The sequence below is a fragment of the Danio aesculapii genome, chromosome 15 (genome assembly GCF_903798145.1).
Source record: "Danio aesculapii chromosome 15, fDanAes4.1, whole genome shotgun sequence".
NCBI lineage: Eukaryota > Metazoa > Chordata > Actinopteri > Cypriniformes > Danionidae > Danio > Danio aesculapii.
Window position 1 is genome coordinate 7,472,706 of NC_079449.1, and position 26,442 is coordinate 7,499,147.

Genomic DNA, 26,442 nt, shown 5'->3' on the forward strand with positions numbered 1-26,442 from the left:
CACATAACCATTTTTTTAATGTCTGATGGTAAATCATACTAAATGTTTACTATTTTAGGGCCTTTAGGATTACCTAAATGATTTACATTTGCTAAATGCCAGAATAATGAGAGAATTTTTTATTAATTTCTAGACAGTGAAAAGTTTACACACATTTCATTGATATTTTTTTAGCTTTGCTTTTAAACTGTAGAACTTAAGTCAAATGTTTTGCGTATCCTTCCACAAGCTTCTCTCAATAATTAGCAAAAATTTTGTCCCATTCCTCCTGACAGAATTGGTGTAGCGGAGTCAGATTTTCTTGCTCGCACAAGCTTTTTCAACTCTGCCCACAAATTTTTTATAGGATTGAGATCAGGGCTTTGTGATGGCCACTCCAAAACATTCACTCTGTTGTCCTTACAGTACATTTTCACTAATTTGGTAGTATGCTTACGGCAGGCATGGGCAAACTCGATCCCCGAGGGCCGGTGTCCCTGCAGAGTTTTGCTCCAACACTAATCAAACACACCTGAACACCCTAATTAGTGTCTTCAAGATCACTAGAAAGCTACAAGCAGGTGTGTTTGATTAGGGTTGGTGCAAAACTATGCAGGGACACCGGCCCTCCAGGATCGAGTTTGCCCATGCCTGGCTTAGGGTCATGGTCTGTTTGGACGACCCATTTGTGGCCAAGTTCTACTTTCGTGGCTGATGTCTTGAGATGTTGCTTCAGTATTTCTACATAATGTTCATTCTTCATGATGCCATCTATGCTGTGAAGTGGACCAGTCCCTCCTGCAGCAAAACAGCCCCACAACATGATGCTGCCACCCCCATACTTCACAGTTGGGATGGTGTTCCTAGGCATGTAAGCTTTCCCCTTTGTCCTCTAAATGTAACACTGATCATTATGGCCAAACAGTTTAATCTTAGTTCCATCACACCACAGGACATGTCTCCCATGTCTCCCAGTCTTTTTCCCAGTGTAATTGAGCTAATAGTAATCTGGCTTTTTTGTTGATTCTGGCTTGTTGATTTTCCCATGTTGTCACACAGGGAAGCAGTGTGTTTGAGGTTTACTTTAAATACTATTCTACAGTTGTGCCTCCAATTAACTCAAATGTTGTCAATTAGCCAATCAGAAACTTCCAAAACCTTGACATCATCATCTGAGCTTTTTTCAGAGGCGTAATAATCTTATTGTGTGTAAACTTGACTTTCAAGAAAAGTTATAACAATTTCTCAAAAAGATCTCTCATTGTCCAAGATGTCCAAAATCTTTACACGCATTGACCCAAAGACTGTTTAGATGCATGTCACTGATGAGAAGATGACGGATGTTTCAGCCTGATCTCACGAGAAAACGTAAGTATTTTACGTTTTGTCAGTTTAGTGGCTAATTCGTACAAATTCGTACGAGTTTAGTTGTACGAAATTGTACGATTTTAAAAAGGAGGCGTGGCACCTAACCCCACCCCTAAACCCAACCGTCATTGGGGGATGAGCAAATCGTACTAAATTGTACGAATTAGATCGTACAAATTCGTACGAATTAGCCACTAAATCAAAAAGTTACGAATTGCCGTGAGATTGTGTTGGATGTTTACTGTATGATGACCCAAATGGCCTTAAACTCCCAGAAGGCACAAGATGTCAACATGATGTCAGATTGATGTTGTACCTCAACGTGGGGATGTTGCATTTTGTTTTGAAATGAAAATCGGGTTGACATCAGAACCCAACATCCAACCTAAAATCACATCAGAACCCCAATGTCCAACTTCAGACTAAATATCAACGTCTAATTATGTTACAGCTTGACATTGTGTGGACATTACCACTATGACGTCTATCAGACGTCGTATTTTGGTTGCCATACCTGACGAATAAATGTCAGTATTTGATGTCAATATGACATTGGTTTAAGATGTTGGTTCAACGTTGGATTTTGGTCACTTTCTAGCACAACCTAAATCCTTAGACACTGGCTAAACATTGAGTTTTGGCCAGCTGACATTCACAACCTAAATTTTATCTAATATTAACGTCTTCTAACGTTGTGTACCTGCAGGGCAATAACTAAATGCACTACAGAACGTTAGGTTTACACACATCCACAAATTACATGTAAACGCATCAGCTTTTAACAGCGTAATACTCACTACTCTTGAGTACTTTTGAAATGTCTACTTTTACTCATCCTTTGAGTACTATATACGACAAATACTTTTACTCTACTCGCACTACATTTTAGGCAAGTAATGGTACTTTTACTGAAGTGATTTTTCAGTGCTCTTTCCACCACTCCATAGTGATACTCCCCCTGTGAGTCAGCATTACTTTCCTAATTTCTTACAATTTTGATCCACTTCAAAATTTGACTATTGTACACTGATATATTTAATCAGAAGGCTTATTAAGTTCATTCATTCATTTTTCTTCGGCTTAGCCCCTTTATTTATCACAAGTTGCCACAGTGGAATGAACCCCCAACTTATCCAGCATATGTTTTACACAGTGGATGCCCTTCCAGCTGCAACCCAGTACTGGGAAACACACATTCACTCTCGCATTCCCACACATACACTACGGCCAATTTAGTCAGTTCCCCGGTAACGCATGTGTTTGGACTGGGGAAAACAGAAGCACTTGAAACAACTTGCAGACTCCTAGGCATGGGCTGGTATAAGTTTCTGACGGTATTGTAACCTTGGATAAAAAAATACCACGGTATCATGGTATTGTAATTACTGCTCTAAAATAAGTTATTTTAAAATGTCTGGGTAAAACAAACAAAAATGTAATCTATTTTAAGAAACATTTATAATATTTTGGAACAGTAAACTGTCAGGCTAAATATGTCAAATAAATAATTGATTTCTGCTCTCTGCATTAGTTTCAAAAACACAGATTTATTTACAACAAATAAAAAATACATTTAAAAAACTTGCATATATCTTGGGGACGGTATAACAGAACATTTTAGTGGTATCAAAACCTTAACTTTTCCAAACTGTGGTATACCTTGAAACCAGTTATCATCCGATCCCTACAGATTCCACACAGAAATGCCAACTGACCCAGCCTGGTCTCGAACCAGCGGCCTTCTTGCTGTGAGGCGACAGTGCTAACCACTGAGCCACCATACCATCGGCTTATTAAGTGAACACATACAATGTATACTAAACTCTTACTGTACTCTCATTATATTACAGCAGTATTGCTACTGGAGAGTATTTAATTTCATTCATTCATTCATTTTCTTTTCGGCTTAGTCCCTTTATTAATATGGGGTCGCCACTGCGTAATGAACCGCCAACTTATTCAGCATATGTTTTTTACGCAGCGAATGCCCTTTCAGGTGCAACCCATCACTGGAAAACATCCATACAAACATCAATACACACTCATTCACTACGGACAATTTAGCTCACCCAATTCACCCATACCACATGCTTTCGGACTTGTGGGGGAAACCGCAGCACCTGGAGGAAACCCACGCAAGTGAGAACATGCAAACTCTCCACACAGAAATGCTAACTTACCCAGCCTGGACTAGAACCAGCAACCTTCTTGCTGTGAGGCGATTATGCTACCCAGTGTGCCACCCTGTTCTCCTATTATATTTCACTAAAATCTAAATTGTTAATACCAAAAAAGTTATTAACAGTGTATTTTGAAAATCAAAAATCATGCTTTAATTGGTTTTTAAAATATATTCACACACAAAAATATTTTAATTATATGTTTATTTTAAATTAATAGACATATCACCTTATACTTTCAAGGAGATGTATAATGTTTATTTTTTTATTGTGTATTTGACCAGTTTTCTATAATTTCACAAATATAACACAGTTAAAAACACATTACTCAACTTCAAACACAGTCTCAGTACTATCATGACTTACTGTGATCGAAAGAAGATCTAATGTATCCCAAAAAAACTAGCACACAGCATCCAATGAGAATTCTGATTAGTAGATCATCTCAAATCTGACATTCAGCATTTGATCTCAATACAACTATTAAAACTCCACATTAAGAAGCTGCCAAGTTGTGAAGTAAACAGAAAAGAAAAATGCCCAAAACAACACATACTTTGACTAAAAGGTAACAACATTTAAAAGTAACACATTTAGTTGCCCAAAACTGTTTCCAATCAGAAATTACTCTTTGGAACCAAGGATGAATTCACAGCTCGTTCACGGTCATGTTATAAACCCTCTCAGATTCTACTAACAAAATGTTACCCACTGATTTGTTAGGTTTAATGTGTTTTGTGATAATAAATCAGTCATATTTTGGTGAAATGTGCAAATACATGTTAAAGGCTGTTGTCTTACCTCTGTGCGTGCGCACGCAGGACAGCCCGAGCGCGAGCAGCATCAGCATCAGTTTGCGTTTCATAGTAGTAAAACTCCTCCGGTCTGTCTGTTCTTTCAGATCTTTTTGATCTCTTTCAGGTCAGCGAGAACATGCAGCGAGATGTTTATAATATTCCTGATTTAACAGCAGAATCAGTGAGAGTCCAACAAAGAGTATGGTAAGATGCTCTGTCGCGCACAAGAGCTCGATACTCTGAGTAAAGAGAGAGAAAGAGAGACAGAGAAAGATACTAGGAAAGAGAGAGAGAGAGAGAGAGAGAGAGAGAGGGAGAGACAGAGAAAGATACTAAGAGAGAGAGAGAGAGAGTTTCCTCAACCAAACGCTTTCTTTGACATGTCTGAGTTTAATAACATGCAAAATTCCACCATGTATGTTTTCCAAATCGATTATCCCATATCGAGTCACAGGCCTTTAGCCACTGTTTATTAAATATTATTTTAAAAACAACTTTATTTACGTTAAATATATTTTTTTACGGTAAGATCTGTTTTATAAAAGATTGTGGCCCCACCTGGTGGACATTTATTCGAAGTACAGACTGGTACATTCAACACCAAAGGTTTTTTCAATCTTTTAGATGCCTCCGCCCTCCAAACAAATCGTCCAGCGAGAGACAACCAATATTATCCAAATGTAAAAGTTAATCTGTAGATTTGTAGATTGTTTCAGTCTTTTGGGACTTAAATATTTGTGATTTCAACTGTATTTGTATAATTTTACGACGATTAGAGTTTGATCCCATTTGTTTACGTGTGTGTGTGTGTGTGTGTTTACAGGACATGCCTAAGCTTGAACGTCCTCTAGTGGCAACTATTGTGATTTCCAAACCTTTTGAGAAACAATGTTTCAAGCGCTGATCAGTACTATGTTTGGCTAACTAAATAAAATAATTATAATGAAGGTGAATGCCTTTTTTTATTAACTTTTATTTAGAAAAGAAGAATGTACAATATAAATCAGGAAGTAATCTGTAGAAGACTGGAACACAAGAATATACAATTACAAAGTGATGAGAACAATAAGTAAAAAGTAGTAATAGAAAGAAAAAAAGTGAACAAAATAAAGAAAGGGGAAGTACAAAGTTAAATAAAATGTAAAAAATACAGAAAGCATTAATTACTAACACACTGGAAGCATGATATTTTCATAAGTTTCTATTAACTTGCAGATTTTTTTTGTTGTTAGATAGATGTATAGCTTTAAGCAAGGAGTCAATTTAAATTAGAAAATGGGCAAATGAGGGAGAATGAAGGTGAATGCCTAACATTACTGTGTCTACCCGCTGTGCGTCATTTGACGTCACCCTCCCGGCGTCACAAGTACAAAGTGAAAGCAAAGTTTATCCGTCGAGTCGATCCGTTAGTCTTCATTATGGAGCATTCAATAGTTCATAAGAACTCTTTAAAAAAACAAAACATGTGTTTACGTGTAGCTACTGAAAGACATGATTGAACTAGTCAAAGCTAGACTATTTAAAAGGATTGTAACTATCAACTCAGTATAACACTCAACGCAGATCTACAGTTTATAACAAGTTGATGAAGGTGAGTGAAACAGGAAACTGCGACTTCATGCTGTTTTTTAAAGGCAGGCCCGTAGCCAGGAGGGGTTCGAGTGGTTCGAAAGGCCACCCCCTCACTGACAGGTCCAGAATTTGTTTAATAAATGAGCTCATTTGTCCTATTTTAACGGCTCTGCCATAATAAATTGTGAAAATAACCCCATTGAAGAAGACTTTAAGACCAAGCGGAATCTTGGCTGTTTGCTGGCCAGTTTGTTATTTGCCTAATAAAGGCAATAGGTTAGTTTTAATTTAAAACTTTAACAGATTCCTATTTGTTTTTTTCTAATGCTATATATGATGTAACACTTGTATTTAAAAAAAGTATTGTTCTCAAAAATAAGTTTTGTCCCCCCCTCACACCCCCCGGGTCCTCACTTTGCATACGGGTCACTTTCGTTTTCACTTTCGGGTTGAGGGCGGCATGGTCGTCCTTTGCCTAGAGCGGCAGTTCCGGCCCTGGACATATCACAAAGTGTAGTTATGATGACCATCAAACAAGCTAATCCAGCTAAAGATGCTTAAAATGTCTCTAAAATTCAGGATTTAAACCTAAAATAGATTATTATTAAATAGAAAATGAGGTGAATAACTGCAAATAGGTCCACTTTTTAAGAAAAAAGAACCACCTCTTTCACCAGGCTGGCTACAGGCCTGAAATGAAAATTTTATTTTAAATTGTAATGTGTTTGCTATGTTGTGTTTATAAAAGTGTTTAACATAAATCTTTTTAAACCTTAAAACATTTAGAGTTAGCCTGCTCTCATCAAGAGTGGAGTTTGTTCGTCTGCAGGAAATGCAGTTTGCTCTGAGGCCGTGTTAGCCCTGTGGATTATATTTAGGTGTGGTTCCTGGATATGTTTGTAAAATTGTTCATTGGAAAGCAGTTTAACCAGTTTTATTTTCTGGTCTTTAATGGCTCTTGGTACTCAAACAGCTGAATTATTGTTTCTTTGTCCTTTCTGTCCAATCAGTGGTGCAGATCAGATCCTGTTTCATAATGGACGAAAATGTTTCTCCAGAATGCAGGTACTTTGAGCTTAATTACACAAGTAATGGAGAGGGTAGAAAACTGCTGTGAAGTTATTGTACTGTACAAATGTAGACCAGATCCTTTACAGTGTATTGTTTGATTAAAAAGTGCTATTTTAAAAACTCTATTTAAATATTAAAGTGATTATTATTACTTTATCTGTTTATTACTTTATCTGTTTATTACTTTGTCTGTCTTTTCTGTTACAGTTCAGTTCATCAGAAGAGATCAGATCCAGAGCCCAGCTGTGTGTCTATGAGGAGTGACCGGTCTATGGAGCATCCATATCGTTTTAAGAGTGAAGATACACTGATTTATCTCAGGTATAAGATTTCTACAGAAGCTAATATAGAAACATTAATGCCACAGTGTATTTGTTGTATATTATATCTATATTTTTTATTGTTCTCTAATATTTAAAGTAGTTCACTGTTTGGTATGATCAGTAAAAAAATGAACTATTATTATACGAGGAGTAATTTATTTATCATTTGTTTTTTATAAGAACTTCCAGGTTTTATCTATTGAAGTTTTTGTTTCTTTCCTTGTCATCCTTGGCTAAATAGTTAACTCTTTACTGTGAGTAAATTGTCTTTTGATGGTTAATTTCATACAAGAGCTCGACCGGGATGTGCTTGCTACTTTTTAAACAGGATAATAAAGTTAAACTATTAAAATGCAGCAGTAATGAATTTGTTTTAGATATTTGTGGTACTTTATTATTTTAATGAATAAATATAGAGGCTCTTAAGAACAAATTTGAGGTTATCTTAAGATTTTTTTTTCTAGAATTGCACTCCCAATCCCAGCACAACGTGAGAACAGTAAATTCTGTGTAAAATTAAGCTTAAATTATGTGAATAAACCAATTTAAAATAAAATATTTGTACTTTGCTTATTTGTATTTGTTGTAGTTCATTTCATCACAAGAGAACAGAAGCAGAGTCCAGCCGTGTGTCTATGAGGAGTGACACGTTTATGAATGATCCAATAAATATTAAGAATGGAGATGCACAGTTTAATATCAGGTAAATTATATCTGTAAAAGATTTTATCACAGAAATTAAAAAGACAACATGCTTATTAACTCGTGTTACAATGTGGTATTTTCCAGACAAAACCTGCTGAAAACATTCAGATCAAATCTGCTGAAGAAGTTTGAGTGTCTGTATGAGGGAACAGCGGCGCAGGGAAACCCAACACTCCTGAATGAGATCTACACAGAGCTCTACATCACAGAGAGTGAGAGTGGAGAGATCAGTCATGAGCATGAGGTGAGACAGATTGAGACACAGTCCAGGAGATCAACAACAGAGGACACAGCGATCAAATGCAGAGACATCTTTACACCTTTACCTGGACAAAACAAAGCCATCAGAACTGTGCTGACGAAGGGAGTCGCTGGCATAGGAAAAACAGTCTCTGTGCAGAAGTTCATCCTGGACTGGGCTGAAGAGAAGGAGAATCAGGACGTCCAGCTCATATTTCCACTTCCTTTCAGAGAGATCAATCTGATGAAGGACAAAACACTCAGTCTGTCAGATCTTCTTCAGCTCTTTTTCCCTCAAACTAAAGAAATGGAAATATCCAGGGACGAATATAAAGTGCTGTTCATCTTTGATGGTCTGGACGAGTGTCGTCTGTCTCTGGATTTTCAGAGTGCTGTGAGGTTGTGTGAGGTCAGTGAATCCGCCTCAGTGGACGTGCTGCTGACGAACCTGATTGTGGGGAATCTGCTTCCCTCTGCTCTCATCTGGATCACCTCCAGACCAGCAGCAGCAGATCTCGTCCCCTCTGAGTGTGTCCATCGATTGACAGAGGTACGAGGCTTCAGTGACCCTCAGAAGGAGGAATACTTCAGCAAGAGAATCAGTGATCAGAGTCTGGCCAATACAATCATCTCACATCTGAAGTCCTCCAGGAGCCTCTACATCATGTGCCACATCCCAGTGTTCTGCTGGATCTCAGCCACTGTTCTGGAGAAGATGTTGAGTGAAGCAGAGACTGCAAAGATCCCCAAGACTCTCACTCAGATGTACACACACTTCCTGATCCTGCAGACCAACATCAAACATCAGAAGGACTATGAGGAGAAGGTGACAGATGAAGACATGATCCTCAAACTGGGGAAAGTGGCTTTTCAGCAGATTATGAAAGGCAATATAATCTTCTATAAGGAAGACCTGAGAGAGTGTGGCATTGATGAGGCAGAAGCTTCAGTTTACTCAGGATTGTGCACTCAGATCTTCAGAGAGGAGTTTGGCTTGTATCAGGGGAAAGTCTTCAGCTTCGTTCATCTGAGCATTCAGGAACATCTAGCGGCTCTATATGTGCACCTTTCCTGTAAAAACTACAACAGAAATGAGTTTGAGGAAATTAACAAACAGAATTTGTGGTCTAAAGTTAAGGACTATCTGTACTTAAATTCCTCACAACTTGTTTCATTATCTGAGCTGCATCAGCGAGCTGTAAATGAGGCACTACGGAGTAAAAATGGACATCTGGATCTTTTCCTGCGGTTTCTTCTGGGTCTGTCAGTGGAGGCTCATCAGATTCTCCTACAAGGACTAATGAAACTGAACAGCAGGTCAGTCCAGAATAATAAAACAGTCGAGTGCATCAAGAAGAAGATCAGGACCATCGACTCTCCAGAGAAATCCATCAATCTGTTTCACTGTCTGAATGAACTGGGTGATCATTCACTAGAGGAGGAAATACAGCAGTATCTGAAATCTGGAAGAATAAAGGGAGCCAAACTCTCTTCATCTCAGTGGTCAGCTGTAGCTTTTGTGTTGTTGACATCAGAGAAGAAGCTGGAGAAGTTTAATATTAATAAATTTGTTGCTGGAAACAATAAAACTGAAAAACAGCTCATTTTTAAGAAGATGCTGCCTGTGATTAGAGAATCCAGATCAGTTCAGTAAGTATTACCAGCTCTGTTTTTGCTCTTAGAACCTCTGTTTCTTAATGTACATAATAATTAGTAACTCTGGGGGGCCCAAAATAACATGGGCCCTTAGAATTGTCCTATCTTTCCTGTGGCACCCCTGAGCTCGGTTTTATTGCACATTGTAAAGTATCGCACCAGAAACAAGTAATGGAAGTGCTAAATTCAGAAAGAAAATATCTTGAATATGCCAACTCAAGTTGGGTTTTTGACTTCATTTTAATAATGGTCGATGGATAATCATTTGCTAAATAAATTCTGACGTAGTGAACATTAACCCACATTACTCATCTGCTGTTTCTGATGATTTCTGTGCATACAGGAGCTTTACTGCGATTATGAACTTCACGGGATGGACATTTAAAACACTCAGTTGTTTAGTCTCTTTTATTGTCTGTTTGTTATTAGGATACCAAATACCAAGTAAATTCATAAGCAAGTAAAATTATTCCAAGTAAAATTTTAATAAATGTATATTTATTAATGATCACTAAAACAGAACAAGCAGAACTGTGAATAAAAGCCTCCATTGGTGGAAACAGAACTATGAATGAACACAACAGAATAAATGAATTAAAGCCGAGTGTACATGAGCATGTAAAGCGAAATCAAAAGATAAAAGAAAACTGCTGTGAGGAAGGTTAATTAACCACAGTGTTTCTGTCTCTGAAGCTCTGCTTAAATACTGACTCCATTTTAATAATTGATCAACGGCTGATAGATTAAGTCAAATAGATCAGGACAAACTTTGATCTCCAGTTGAAATGTAGACAAAATTACAGTGTTTTGAACTGTGTACATGGTAAACTAACAACAGATTTTTACTCTAAGTAAACAATTCAAGCCAAGAAGGGTCACACACTGTAATTTTGTTACATTTCTCAAATATTTGCAAACAATTATTAGATTATCAGACATATTTGCTGAAGCGAATTCCTCCGTGGTGAGTGACAATTACTGTGACAATGGTACTAAATGCTGCTTTTTATGCCTTTTTGTTCACATGCAGCTTTTTGGTCCAGACCTCAGTGGTTAAGACGCAATCCAATGCGAGGCAACAACACAGTTGGGTTTCATTGATGCTAGTTGTTTGGCGTCAGCTGTGTGTCCCAAACTGGTGTGATCTGAGAGAGTGAAGAGTGTGTCATTGTTCTCTACAGGTTGAGAGATTGTGGTCTTACAGAAGAAGGATGTGCTGCTTTGACTTCAGCTCTGAGATCAAACCCTGAACACCTGAGAGAACTGGATCTGTCCTGGAATAAACTGGGAAATTCAGTGACTCTTCTCTCTGCTGTACTGGAGGATCCTCACTGTAAACTGGAGAAACTGAGGTAAGATCAAGTGTTTTTTTTTTTGTTTTTTGCATAGTTGTGTTTTACAGGGTTCGTACAGGTGCTGGAAATCCTGGAAAATGCTTGATTTTTAATATAGTGATTTCAAGGTTAGAAAAGTGCTTGGATTTTGGACAAAGTTCTTGAACCTGCTTGAACTTGAAATTGCAGGGCTCGAAATTTGTTCACCGGATGCGCAGATTTAGGAGACATTCATGCAGAATGCATATTTGCACCTAAAGCGCCAAACGCAGTGCTCAGAAATAGTTTAAAACAGTCGTGTCAACTTGCTGCAGTAAACAAAGCCGGCAATGCCTGGGCCACCTTAAAGCTCTTCTGTTTGGCCCACTACTCTGAAACTGAACACAAATGGATTGGTTAATATCAGCTGTCAATCACTCAGTCAACCCTTTCTTCAAATGACAGGGAGCTACAGGAGCAAAAATGTAAAGGTCTGAGTACGAGAGAATGAAAGAGTCCAACTTAGCGACTTTTCAGATTGCTGCATTCACTGAGATTAAACTAATATTGCAGCTCATGAAAAGACCGTTACTGGTATTAAAATGACATTTGCAATTATTAGGTTATATTATGTTTGGCCTAAACCTGAATCAGCTAGTTATTATTTTTGCACTATATTTTGTTCAGTGCAGTTTCATTTTTGCACTATTTTATTTTTAATTTTTTTTATTTTCATTTATTTTTTCCTAAACTCAACAGTCTAAAGGGCACTTCCTTGCCAATTTAAGTTATTGATCGTGTTATTCACGCCATGCCAAGTGAGGGCTGCTCAAGATAAGCAGAAGAAAAAATGAACAAAAAATGCTCCTATTTTACACAATTAAAGTGTTTATTGAAATTGTATTTATCTGTCTGGTGATTATTTGTCATTTCTATATAGGTTATATAGAATGTCAAGACTACTTACAGAGAGGTGATACATTTTCAACCATTAAACATGTTTTCCTTTTACCCCTTAACTGTCACCCTTTGACAGGTGGGGCATTTGCATACAGTTACAACAGTCCCTTAATTAGTCCTAACCTAAAGTAATATAAAGTAAATAAATCAAATAATAAAAAGTAATATTAATGAAAGCTTGCAAACTGTGGTTTCCATATTTGGTGAATGATTTTCAAGAGTTGACATAGGAACAGTTGATTAATTTGCAGAAAGAATATTCTCGGGCTGTGTGACAAGGATTCAATTTCTTACATGAATTTTGAATAGCAATGCGCATGAAATATTATGAACATTTGGTCTTGAAAGTTTGGTACTACACTCAAACAAAATCTGACTGTTAGCTCATTTTTGAGACATCAACTTTAGGTAGAACGAGACCAAACTAAAAAAGATACTTCATCCAATAACTGAACTTTTTTAAATTTATTTATTTATTTTTAGCATTTTGGGTGAACTTTCCCAATAAATCTATGCTCCAAATTATTGAATAATTTAGGTTGAAGTCTCATATTGTGTTTTTTAAAATAGCACAATGGATTTAATTGTGAAAAAGTGCATACAGCAAATATAAACGTAATTTACCGTAGTTGTTAGGTGCCGTAAAGTGCTTGAAAAGTGCTGGAATTTGAAGTTGGAAAAGGTGTAAGAACCCTGGTTTTAGTTGTAAATATCAAAACAAAGCAGGATGAATGTTTGCTTGACTTTCTTTTACAATTTACTGATCACACAATCAAATAATATGAATCTTTTAAAAAGTCAGCTCTCACAACCATTAATAATTTGTTTTCAGTCCATTTTTGTTTCAATATTAAAAAAAGAAATTATATGTTATTTAAATTATATATTGTTTTAAAAAATCTAAGTTAATTTTTTTCTAAACATTTTTTGTGAATGGTTTTAAGGATTACGTGGTGTGTGTATGTATGTGTGTATATATATATAGTGAAAAACGTTTCATTTTCAGCAGTTTTGATTGGATAAAAGCAGCCTTGAGGAGCTGAAGAGACTTCTTTTAAAAACTAAAAAATCATAATGATTCAATTCATCAATGCTGATAGTGTAAACAGTGTCATTATCAAGGTGATTTAGCACAATACAAACACATTTACTACATTCATTTGTGCTTTTTGTTTCTACTTTCTCTTTAATAACTGATTCTCTGTTAAACTGGTGTGATCTGAGAGAGTGAAGAGTGTGTCATTGTTCTCTACAGGTTGAATAATTGTGGTCTCACAGATGAAGGTTGTGCTGCTTTGACTTCAGCTCTGAGATCAAACCCTGAACACCTGAGAGGACTGGATCTGTCCTGGAATAAACTGGGAGATTCAGTGACTCTTCCCTTTGCTGTACTGGAGGATCCTCGCTGTAAACTGGAGACACTGTGGTAAGATCATATTTGACTCTCACATGTGAAACACAATATAAAGTCGATAATATAAAGACATCTTATAAAACAGAGTAGAAGAGATGTTTGCTTGGTTTTCTTTTGGAGTTTGCTGGTTGCATAGAATTAAATAATTTTTTTTCTTCATTTAACTAATATTAATCAGTCAGATCAGTCAAATCTAAGGATCATCAAGATTTCATGAAGACATGCACATTTCAGCAATGTTAACAGTGTGAACAGAGTCAGTATTTCAATGATTTTGCTATTATCTTATTATTTACACTGAATAGATGTTTATCCTGCTTAAATAAAACTTTCTGCTTATGATCATGTTTTGTTCTCTCTGACATTTTAGACCTCAGTCTAATGATCCATCAGATATGTTCATTTGTGCTTTAGTTTGTATTTACACTTTAATAATAGATTCACTGAACTGATGTGATGTGAGAGAGTGAAGAGTGTGTCATTGTTCTCTACAGGTTGGTTAATTGTGGTCTCACAGATGAAGGTTGTGCTGCTTTGGCTTCAGCTCTGAGATCAAACCCTGAACACCTGAGAGTCCTGGATCTGTCCTGGAATAAACTAGGAGATTCAGTGACTCTTCTCTCTGCTGTAATGGAGGATCCTCGCTGTAAACTGAAGACACTGTGGTAAGCTCATATTTGACTCACATGTGAAACAGTGTAAAGTATCTGTGAAGTGCTGAGTCTCTTTCTGCAGCTTCTCTGCTCTTCATTATTTCAACATTTACTTTATTTTTGTCTTTTTTTATGAAATAAGCAATGATGAAAACACAAATTGCTGATAAAGAAGGAGGAATGGGATGGTCAGTTTATTTTAGTCATAAGAGTGTTTTAATTCATCAGTGGGCATTTTATCCAACAGTCTGTGACTGAAGAGCAGGAATACTGCAGTAAATGTACAGTAGGATACAGGAGGTGTTGATGTCCAGATTGTGACTCAGACAGGCTGATTTAACTGATATCCATTATTGTTTCTGTTGGAGAAACACAATCACCGTGAGCTCAGTGTTATTATGCTAATAGAGCTGAACACACAGCAGCACTGAGCTCTCATCTAGAGATTTACAGTGGACAAGATTGACAAATCAACATTGCAGCCAGTTTGATTTCATTGTAATCTCTTCAGTATCAGACAGGCCTTTTGTTTTTCAGATCTCAGAGACTGAAAGCTCTTTTAGTCAAGCGCCATTGGCTGACTGCAGTAATTAAACTGACGAATGATTTGTGTTTTATCATCACTAACATTATCAGACTAAAGTTGTTTACTTGTTTTATAAAGAATTATTCATATTATTTTGATCTTCTGAGAGTTGATTGTTGAAAACATTTGAAACATTTTATTCTGCTTTATGTTTTAGTATTTTTATTCAGTCTGAATCAGATGTTTGATCTTTTATGATCATATTTTTTGTTTTGTGACATTTCAGACCTCAGTCCAATAATTCAACACATATATTTATCTGCTTTTAGTTTGGACTTTAATAATGAATTCAGTGTTAAACAGATGTGATCTGAGAGAGTGAGGAGTGTGTCATTGTTCTCTACAGGTTGAGTTATTGTGGTCTCACAGATGAAGGTTGTGCTGCTTTGGCTTCAGCTCTGAAATCAAACCCTGAACACCTGAGAGTCCTGGATCTGTCTGGGAATAAACTATCAAAATCCACATTGAAGCTGCTCTTTGATCTGAAGCACGACCCACTGAATAAACTGAAAATATTACTCTTTTGTAAGTATGTTTTTGAGCTGTAAAGTTGGCTCGAGTTCAGTAACAGGCCTCATGTGTGTAAATGCAGAATATCTGATAATAATTCAGCTTCTCTTTAGTCTGTGTTTTAAACTGTTGAGTTTGTAAACTGTACAAAAGATTGTTTAATTATTCTGTTTGATAACTGTTAATTCATTCTTTACCTGTTACGCTATTATGTGGGCGTGGTTAAGAGGTCCGCTCGCGAGTTCAATGAATAGCGTGAGAGTATTGGACACGGAAATGGAAGACGAACAGAGGAAAAGGCAGGTGCGCATTGTGATGCTCAGTCACCAGTTTGGAGCATTACAGCCAAAAAACTGTTAGGATCGCAACTACAGCATTCCCAGAGCAAGCAGTTTGGCTGAATATTATCAGATGAGATGTAGATGTGGTGTGATTTGCTTCGGAGTTCGACAGAATTTTATGATGTGCGTCATTGCAGAACGTGAGTGTTCATAGTTCATTATTAAACTTTAATTATCCTTTGATGTGTATTTACATACATCGATATGCATATTTATAGTTTGCAACTGTATTAGAACTACACGTTTATTATGTTATGTGTTTGTGATCTTTCACGTGTATATTCACGTGTAGTGATAATGACGCAGCATTTTTCTGCGTGAATAGTTTGAGAACTATCCCAGCAAGCATTTTTTGGTCTAATAGACGTCTATTAGACGTCTAAACATAGCCTAGACGTCTAGGCTAAATCACGGCTAAATTTGGGCTGTCAGTGAAAATCTAATAGACGTCTAAGCATAGCCCAAATTTAGACGGCTACATATATACGTCTATTAGACGGTGAAATTTGGTCTAGGCTAAATCACGACTAAATTTGGGCTGTCAGTGAAAATCTAATAGACGTCTAACCATAGCCCAAGTTTAGACGGCTACATATATACGTCTATTAGACGGTGAAATTTGGTCTAGGCTAAATCACGGCTAAATTTGGGCTGTCAGTGAAAATCTAATAGACGTCTAACCATAGCCCAAGATTAGACTAGACGTGATTTAGACGCCTTTTCAATGGCTACATATATACGTCTAAAAGCCGGTGAATTTTGGTCTAGGCTAAATAATGGTTAAATTTGGGCTGTCAGTGAAAATCTAATAGACGTCTAAGTACAGCCCAAGCATAAACAAGTCATTAAAATTTCAGCTAATGAATGATTGTTTATACATTTAATAAACAACACAAATACACATATACATATCAACATTTTTGATCAACAGGTTTTCAAAAATGCAATCCATTCAAACTAATTAAACAAAGCTTTTATTAATAAAAGCAACATTAACAATATTAAAAACATTAAACAATACAAAATAAATAAATAAATAAATATATATATCAAAGTTATGACAAAACAAATAAGATAAAAACTAAGACTTTTTTCCCTTTTTCCACAGAAGATATTTTAAAGAAAGCTGAAAACCTTTAAAAAACATACCATGGAAGTACAGGTTATACACCAATGGTTACAGGTATTCAGCTTTCTTCAAAATATCTTGTTTAACAGAATAAAGAACTCAAAGGCTGTTATTTTTGCTTTATATGCACTCAAAATTATTCTTGTAGCTTAAAAATATTCTGATTGAACAACTGAAAGCATGTGGTCTGTTTTGAGGATGTTTAAGGTTTTTATCTGGACTTTAAACAAGTTGGGACCATTGCTGTCTATAGAGAATGAGAGCTCTCAGATTTCACCTTAAGTATCTTAATTTGTACTTCGAAGACAAATCAATGTTTGGTATGACACGGATAATTAAACGTTTTCAGTTCTGGTTAAAAAAAACCCTTTAAGTGTACATGAACCCAAAAAGTCCATCCAATCTATATGTGACACTCAGCAGGTTCAAAACTTCTACACTAACATCTGTAGGTCTGTCCCCAGGACCTGCATCCTCAGCCCAAATGATAAAGATCTCCACTGTTGTGTGTGCGATGAGATTCTGCCACTTTCAGTCCTGCAGAAAAAGGAGAGAAAATACTGAGATGTGTTCTAAACTCAGTCCTGTGACTGTGAGATTTACAAATACATTTATGAAAGGAGGGTGGGTTGACACACTCACCACATATTCCTTTAAGTCTTCATTGAGGTAGATGCACAGACTCTTCAAATGAGGTAGGTCTTCAGGACACAATCACGCTTGATGGTTACGTATTAAAACTAGAAGAAAAAAAACATCTATTAACATAAAAAATAATTAGTCACAGGTTTACAGCTTAAAGCTTTTTACTTATTTACACATTTAAATTCAGTTATTTATTCACTTATTTTAACTATTTTAGTATCAATGTGTTATATTCAATGTTTCTTTGTCAACAGCAGTTATATGGATAATGCATAAATATTGTTTACAATTTTCATTCTGTGTGTTTGATGCTACTCGAAAGCTTCATCCAGCTTGTGAATGCACATGGGCAATCTGCATATGGACAGGGAAATTAGCAAATGTGGTCATAGTGTAAATGTTTTAATCTAAAGTGTTTAAGCAACTCATACCTGCTAGACTTCTCATTTTACACAGCCACACTCAAATATCTGCGGAGGAAAAAAACAAATAATTACAAATATTAGAGAAGCATTATAATAATAATAATAACAATAATAATAATAATAATAATAACTTCATAGTAATCAGCTTACTTTATACTAGATTTTACTGTGACAAGTCAAAATACAGTTACTCATATTACAAAAAAATGACATTTTCCATAACATAGTAAAGTTTATTTATAAAATATAAATCAATAAAAAAATCAGAAATGAACTTGAATAGATTTTCTAAAAACAGAATTAACTTGGTTCTTGTGTTTAAAAGTCTCTTGTTATGAAATCACAATCAAATATGATTTAAAAGTCAGAACTGCAGAAGTTTCATCTCATGACTGATTTTTTTATTTGACTTCATGAGGCAATTTAATTAGGAAGACTCGCATTATACACAATAAATGCTCTTGATCACCGAACTTTGCTTAATAAGTGTTTAATTTTGCGTGTTTAAAATGTTGTAACACTCCCGCACACCGTTTTTGTTTGTCTAAGATTTTTGGAATAAATGGTGCCTGTTCATTGATATTAGCGTAATACTATATTAAAACTCGCACATATAATAAAAACATTGCTAAACAACATGATATTAAAGCAGATTACACTTACCTTGCTGGGCACTCGCGCTCGCAATCCAACGCGCTACAATTTTCAAACCACAACAGCTTCTTCTTCTTGATTTGTTGGTCCATTTCAGCCGAGCCGACTCGACAAATGTGCAATACCGCCATCTATCGTGTGGGGTACAGAACTGCATTGGTTTTTCTTAACTGATTAGATCTGGCTTGTTTTACCGTAAGATATATGTAATATATTATAAATAAGATATATTATACCATATTCGTTTTTAATTATAAATAAAATGGCAGTAAGTCTGCAATAAATTTTTATTGTCAATTTAGCGAGGTGGGTAAAGAACATCTAATTCAAAGCTAAATTATGGCTACAAATAGAACATGTCACGAAATTACACCTTAACACTTACTGATAATGCGTGCGTGATGCACGCGCTGCACGGCCAAATACTACAGTGAATCAGTTTAGAATATCAGTGGGCTATAAATAGCCGGCCAGATGACGAGCTAATTCAAGGCTCAGACTATGAAAATAGCATATATTTTAAAAGCCCAAACACCCTATATGCGATTAACTTTCCTTACTTGAAAGAATATCATACATATCACAAGGTATTTTGCCAAAAAAGACAGGTAATCAAATTTAAGTTTTTTTGGGCTAGAGATGGGTTACACATAGCCGGACTAGATTGGGTCTATACTTCACCGAGAAACTGAAACTACGTCTATTACTTGCAGGAACCTCATAAACGTTATTGACTTTTCTTACATGATGGAGTATTATACATATCATAAGCTTTATTTAGCAAAAAAACAACATGCAACCAAATTTAAGGTTATTCGGGCTAAAATTGGGTTACACGTAGCCGGGCTAGATCTGGTCTATACTTCACCTAGCCGGTGAAATGACGGCTATTGCTTGCTGGGTAGCCATAATTTAGCTTTGAATTAGATGTTCTTTACCCACCTCGCAAAATTGACATAAAAATTTATTGCAGACTTACTGCCTTTTTATTTATAATTAAAAACGAATATGGCATAATATATCTTATTTTATAATATATTACATATATCTTACGGTAAAACAAACCAGATCTAATCAGTTAAGAAAAATCAATGCAGTTCTGTACTCCACACGATAGATGGCGGTATTGCACATTTGTCGAGTCGGCTCGGCTGAAATGGACCAACAAATCAAGAAGAAGAAGCTGTTGTGGTTTGAAAATTGTAGCGCGTTGGATTGCGAGCGCGAGTGCCCAGCAAGGTAAGTGTAATCTGCTTTAATATCATGTTGTTTAGCAATGTTTTTTATTATATGTGCGAGTTTTAATATAGTATTACGCTAATATCAATGGACAGGCACCCTTTATTCCAAAAATCTTAGACAAACAAAAACGGTGTGAGGGAGTGTTACAATCTTTTAAACACGCAAAATTAAACACTTATTAAGCAAAGTTCGGTGATTAAGAGCATTTAGTGTGTTCATTGCGTGTCGTCTTAATTAAATTGCCTCATGAAGTCAAATAAAAAAATCTGTCATGAGATGAAACTTCTGCAGTTCTGACTTTTAAATCATATTTGATTGTGATTTCATAACAAGAGACTTTTAAACACAAGTACCAAGTTAATTCTGTTTTTAGAAAATCTATTTAAGTTAATTTCAGATTTTTTATTGATTTATATTTTATAAATAAACTTTACTATGTTATGGAAAATGTCATTTTTTTGTAATATGAGTAACTGTATTTTGACTTGTCACTGTAAAATCTAGTATAAAGTAAGCTGATTACTATGAAGTTATTATTATTATTATTATTATTATTATTATTATTATTATTATTATTATAATGCTTCTCTAATATTTGTAATTATTTGGGTTTTTTCTCCACAGATATTTGAGTGTGTCCATGTAAAATGAGCAGTCTAGCAGGTATGAGTTGCTTAAACACTTTAGACTAAAACATTTGCACTATGACCACATTTGCTGGTTTTCCTGTCCATATGCAGATTGCCCATGTACAGTAACAAGCTGGATGAAGCTTTTGAGTCACATCAAAGACACAGAATGAATATTAAACAATATTTATGCATTATCCATATAACTGCTGTTGACAAAGAAACATTGAATATAACACACTGATACTAAAATAGTTAAAATAAGTGAATAAATAACTGAATTTAAATAAGTAATCAGCTTTAAGCTGTAAACCTGTGACTAATTATTTTTTATGTTAATAGATGTTTTTTTTCTTCTAGTTTTAATACGTTACCATCAAGCGTGATTGTGTCCTGAAGACCTACCTCATTTGAAGAGTCTGTGCATCTACCTCAATGAAGACTTAAAGGAATATGTGGTGAGTGTGTCAACCCACCCTCCTTTCATAAATGTATTTGTAAAACTCACAGTCACAGGACTGAGTTTAGAACACGTCTCAGTATTTTCTCTCCTTTTTCTGCAGGACTGAAAGTGGCAGAATCTCATCGCACACACAACAGTGGAGATCTTTATCATTTGGGCTGAGGATGCTGGTCCTGGGGACAGACCTACAGATGTTAGTGTAGAAGTTTTGAACCTGCTGAGTGCCACATATCGATTGGATGGACTTTTTGGGTTCATATACACTTAAAGGGTTTTTTTAACCAGAACTGAAAACGTTTAATTATCCGTGTAGTACCAAACATTGATTTGTCTTCGAAGTACAAATTAAGATACTTCAGGTGAAATCTGAGAGCTCTCATTCTCTATAGACAGCAATGGTCCCAACTTGTTTAAAGTCCAGATAAAAACCTAAAACATCCTCAAAACAGACCACATGCTTTCAGTTGTTCAATCAGAATATTTTTAAGCTACAAGAATAATTTTGAGTGCATATAAAGCAAAAATAACAGCCTTTGAGTTCTTTATTCTGTTAAACAAGATATTTTGAAGAAAGCTGAATACCTGTAACCATTGGTGTATAACCTGTACTTCCATGGTATGTTTTTTACAGGTTTTCAGCTTTCTTTAAAATATCTTCTGTGGAAAAAAGGAAAAAAGTCTTAGTTTTTATCTTATTTGTTTTGTCATAACTTTGATATATATATTTATTTATTTATTTATTTTGTATTGTTTAATGTTTTTAATATTGTTAATGTTGCTTTTATTAATAAAAGCTTTGTTTAATTAGTTTGAATGGATTGCATTTTTGAAAACCTGTTGATCAAAAATGTTGATATGTATATGTGTATTTTTGTTGTTTATTAAATGTACAAACATAATCATTCAGTAGCTGAAATTTTGATGACTTGTTTATGCTTGGGCTGTACTTAGACGTCTATTAGATTTTCACTGGCAGCCCAAATTTAACCATTATTTAGCCTAGACCAAAATTCACCGGCTTTTAGACGTAAATATGTAGCCGTTGAAAAGGCGTCTAAATCACGTCTAGTCTAATCTTGGGCTATGGTTAGACGTCTATTAGATTTTCACTGACAGCCCAAATTTAGCCGTGATTTAGCCTAGACCAAATTTCACCGTCTAATAGACGTATATATGTAGCCGTCTAAATTTGGGCTATGCTTAGACGTCTATTAGATTTTCACTGACAGCCCAAATTTAGCCGTGATTTAGCCTAGACGTCTAGGCTATGTTTAGACGTCTAATAGACGTCTATTAGACCAAAAAATGCTTGCTGGGTAACTGGCCAGCAAACAGCCAATATTCCGCTTGGTCTTAAAGTCTTCTTCAATGGAGTTATTTTCACAATTTATTATTACAGAGCCGTAAAAATAGGACAAATTAGTTCATTTATTAAACAAATTCTGGACGTGTCAGTGAGGGGGTGGCCTTTCGAACCACTCGAACTCCTCCTGGCTACGAGCCTGCCTTCAAAAAACAGCATGAAGTCGCAGTTTCCTGTTTAACTCACCTTCATCAACTTGTTATAAACTGTAGATCTGCGTTGAGTGTTATACTGAGTTGATAGTTATAATCCTTTTAAATAGTTTAGCTTTAACTAGTTCAATCATGTCTTTCAGTAGCTACACGTAAACACATGGTTTGTTTTTTTTAAAGAGTTCTTATGAACTATTGAATGCTCCATAATGAAGACTAACGGATCGACTCGACGGATAAACTTTGCTTTCACTTTGTACTTGTGACGCCGGGAGGGTGACGTCAAATGACGCACAGCGGTTAGACGCAGTAATGTTAGGCATTCACCTTCATTCTCCCTCATTTGCTCATTTTCTAATTGAAATTGACTCATTGCTTAAAGCTATACATCTATCTAACAACAAACAATTCTGCAAGTTAATAGAAACTTATGAAAATATCATGCTTCCAGTGTGTTAGTAATTAATGCTTTCTGTATTTTTAACATTTTTATTTAACTTTGTACTTCCCCTTTCTTTATTTTGTTCACTTTTTTTCTTTCTATTACTTCTTTTTACTCATTGTTCTCATCACTTTGTAATTGTATATTCTTGTGTTCCAGTCCTCTACAGATTACTTCCTGATTTATATTGTACATTCTTCTTTTTTAAATAAAAGTTAATAAAAAAAAGGCATTCACCTTCATTATAATTATTTTATTTAGTTAGCCAAACATATACTGATCAGCGCTTGAAACATTGTTTCTCAAAAGGTTTGGAAATCACAATAGTTGCCACTAGAGGACGTTCAAGCTTAGGCATGTCCTGTAAACACACACACACACACACGCACACACACGTAAACAAATTGGATCAAACTCTAATCGTCGTAAAATTATACAAATACAGTTGAAATCACAAATATTTAAGTCCTAAATGACTGAAACAATCTACAAATCTACAGATTAACTTTTACATTTTGGATAATATTGGTTGTCTCTCGCTGGACGATTTGTTTGGAGGGCGGAGGCATCTAAAAGATTGAAAAAACCTTTGGTGTTGAATGTACCAGTCTGTACTTCTAATAAATGTCCACCAGGTGGGGCCACAATCTTTTATAAAACAGATCTTACCGTAAAATATAAAATATATTTAACGTAAATAAAGTTGTTTTTAAAATAATATTTAATAAACAGTGGCTAAAGGCCTGTGACTCGATATGGGATAATCGATTTGGAAAACATACATGGTGAAATTTTGCATGTCATTAAACTCAGACATGTCAAAGAAAGCTTTTGGTTGAGGAAACTCTCTCTCTCTCTCTTTCCTAGTATCTTTCTCTGTCTCTCTTTCTCTCTCTTTACTCAGAGTATCGAGCTCTTGTGCGCGACAGAGCATCTTACCATACTCTTTGATGGACTCTCACTGATTCTGCTGTTAAACCAGGAATATTATAAACATCTTGCTGCATGTTCTCGCTGACCTGAAAGAGATCAAAAAGAACTGAAAGAACAGACAGACCGGAGGAGTTTTACTACAATGAAACGCAAACTGATGCTGATGCTGCTCGCGCTCGGGCTGTCCTGCGTGCGCACGCACAGAGGTAAGACAACAGCCTTTAACATGTATTTGCACATGTCAACAAAATATGACTGATTTATTATCACAAAACACATTAAACCTAACAAATCAGTGGGTAAAATTTTGTTAGTAGAATCTGAGAGGGTTTATAACATGACCGTGAACGAGCTGTAAATTCATCCTTGGTTCCAAAGAGTAATTTCTGATTGGAAACAGTCTTGGTCAAACTAAATGTGTTACTTTTAAATGTTGCTATCTTTTAATCAAAGTATGTGTTGTTTTGGGCATTTTTCTTTTCTGTTTACTTCACAACTTGGCAGCTTCTTAATGTGGAGTTTTAATAGTTGTATTGAGATCAAATGCTGAATGTCAGATTTGAGATGATCTACTAATCAGAATTCTCATTGGATGCTGTGTGCTAGTTTTTTTGGGATACATTAGATCTTCTTTCGATCAAAATAAGTCATGATAGTACTGAGACTGTGTTTGAAGTTGAGTAATGTGTTTTTAACTGTGTTATATTTGTGAAATTATAGAAAACTGGTCAAATACACAATAAAAAAAATAAACATTATACATCTCCTTTAAAGTATAAGGTGATATGTCTATTAATTTAAAATAAACATATAATTAAAATATTTTTGTGTGTGAATATATTTTAAAAACCAATTAAAGCATGATTTTTGATTTTCAAAATACACTGTTAATAACTTTTTTGGTATTAACAATTTAGATTTTAGTGAAATATAATAGGAGAACAGGGTGGCACACTGGGTAGCATAATCGCCTCACAGCAAGAAGGTTGCTGGTTCGAGTCCAGGCTGGGTCAGTTAGCATTTCTGTGTGGAGAGTTTGCATGTTCTCACTTGCGTGGGTTTCCTCCAGGTGCTCCGGTTTCCCCCACAAGTACGAAAGCATGTGGTATGGGTGAATTGGGTGAGCTAAATTGTCCGTAGTGAATGAGTGTGTATTGATGTTTGTATGGATGTTTCCCAGTGATGGGTTGCACCTGAAAGGGCATTCGCTGCGTAAAAAAAACATATGCTGAAGTTGGCATTTGGCATTTCTGTGTGGAGTCTGTAGGCATGGGATGATAACTGGTTTCAAGGTATACCACAGTTTGGAAAAGTTCAGGTTTTGATACCACTAAAATGTTCTGTTATACCGTCCCCAAGATATATGCAAGTTTTTTAAATGTATTTTTTATTTGTTGTAAATAAATCTGTGTTTTTGAAACTAATGCAGAGAGCAGAAATCAATGATTTATTTGACATATTTAGCCTGACAGTTTACTGTTCCAAAATATTATAAATGTTTCTTAAAATAGATTAATTTTTGTTTGTTTATTTGTTTACCCAGACATTTTAAAATAACTTATTTTAGAGCAGTAATTACAATACCATGATACCGAGGTATTTTTTATCCAAGGTTACAATACCGTCAGAAACTTATACCAGCCCATGCCTAGGAGTCTGCAAGTTGTTTCGAGTGCTTCTGTTTTCCCCAGTCCAAACACATGCGTTACCGGGGAACTGACTAAATTGGCCATAGTGTATGTGTGGGAATGCGAGAGTGAATGTGTGTTTCCCAGTACTGGGTTGCAGCTGGAAGGGCATCCACTGTGTAAAACATATGCTGGATAAGTTGGGGGTTCATTCCGCTGTGGCGACTTGTGATAAATAAAGGGGCTAAGCCGAAGAAAAATGAATGAATGAACTTAATAAGCCTTCTGATCAAATATATCAGTGTACAGTAGTCAACATGTGAAGTGGATCAAAACTGTAAGAAATTAGGAAAGTAATGCTGACTCGCAGGGGGAGTATCACTATGGAGTGGTGGAAAGAGTACTGAAAAATCACTTCAGTAAAAGTACCATTACTTGCCTAAAATGTAGTGCGAGTAAAAGTATTTGTCGTAAATAGTACTCAAAGGATGGAGTAAAAGTAGACATTTCAAAAGTACTCAAGATTAGTGAGTATTACGCTGTTAAAAGCTGATGCGTTTACATGTAATTTGTGGATGTGTGTAAACGTAACATTCTGTAGTGCATTTAGTTATTAATAATGTTACATAAATAAACATATGCATCAGTTAAAAAGTTTCTCATTGTTGTATTGTATCTCTTTACATTAACAGCTTAACATAATTAGCTAATATTTACTTTTACATAGACTAATGTATTTCTTCTTTGATTAAATGACATGATTAAACAATGAACAACACATTTATTCGTTAATACTAAAACGTTGTTAATGTAAACTTATACACGTGTTACTTAATGCAGTTAACAGGAACAAATAATAAACAATAGCTCAGGTTCAACACTTCACAATCTTCAACTGGCATGTTATTCATGTTTGTAGACTCTTATTTAATATGATTGATCACTAGCAAAGCATTAGTTAAGGGAATTAGGAACCTTATTGTAAAATTTACACTACTTCAAAGTGTTACATTTGTAAACTCTATGCTGACTTACCACTAACCCAACATTATAACTGATGTGTTATTAA

At 35.5% G+C, this 26,442-nt stretch overlaps 1 protein-coding gene and 1 long non-coding RNA gene across 2 annotated transcripts; both read left to right on the plus strand.

Annotated features, from left to right (window-relative positions):
- The first annotated feature begins 6,111 nt into the window (after window positions 1–6,111).
- LOC130242048 (NACHT, LRR and PYD domains-containing protein 3-like) lies at window positions 6,112–15,365 on the plus strand. The gene is made up of 9 exons (XM_056474066.1): window positions 6,112–6,172; window positions 6,907–6,961; window positions 7,175–7,288; window positions 7,880–7,993; window positions 8,080–9,885; window positions 11,073–11,243; window positions 13,420–13,590; window positions 14,073–14,243; window positions 15,164–15,365. The coding sequence occupies exons 2-9, from the start codon at window positions 6,933–6,935 to the stop codon at window positions 15,363–15,365; spliced, it is 2,778 nt and encodes a 925-aa protein (XP_056330041.1). The 5' UTR covers window positions 6,112–6,172; window positions 6,907–6,932.
- Window positions 15,366–20,384: 5,019 nt separating this feature from the next.
- Window positions 20,385–21,380, plus strand: LOC130241613 (uncharacterized). Its single transcript, XR_008838892.1, has 3 exons — window positions 20,385–20,426; window positions 20,753–20,850; window positions 20,956–21,380. It is a non-coding gene; the product is annotated as an uncharacterized LOC130241613 (long non-coding RNA).
- The last annotated feature ends 5,062 nt before the right edge of the window (window positions 21,381–26,442 follow it).

Bases quoted from the DNA above. Each gene is read 5' to 3' on its own strand.
- LOC130242048 (XM_056474066.1), top strand. From the start codon at position 6,933: ATGGACGAAAATGTTTCTCCAGAATGCAG. The intron at 9,886-11,072 runs GTAAGTATTACC...TGTTCTCTACAG, and splicing joins AGAGAATCCAGATCAGTTCA to GTTGAGAGATTGTGGTCTTA. The intron at 13,591-14,072 runs GTAAGATCATAT...TGTTCTCTACAG, and splicing joins TGTAAACTGGAGACACTGTG to GTTGGTTAATTGTGGTCTCA.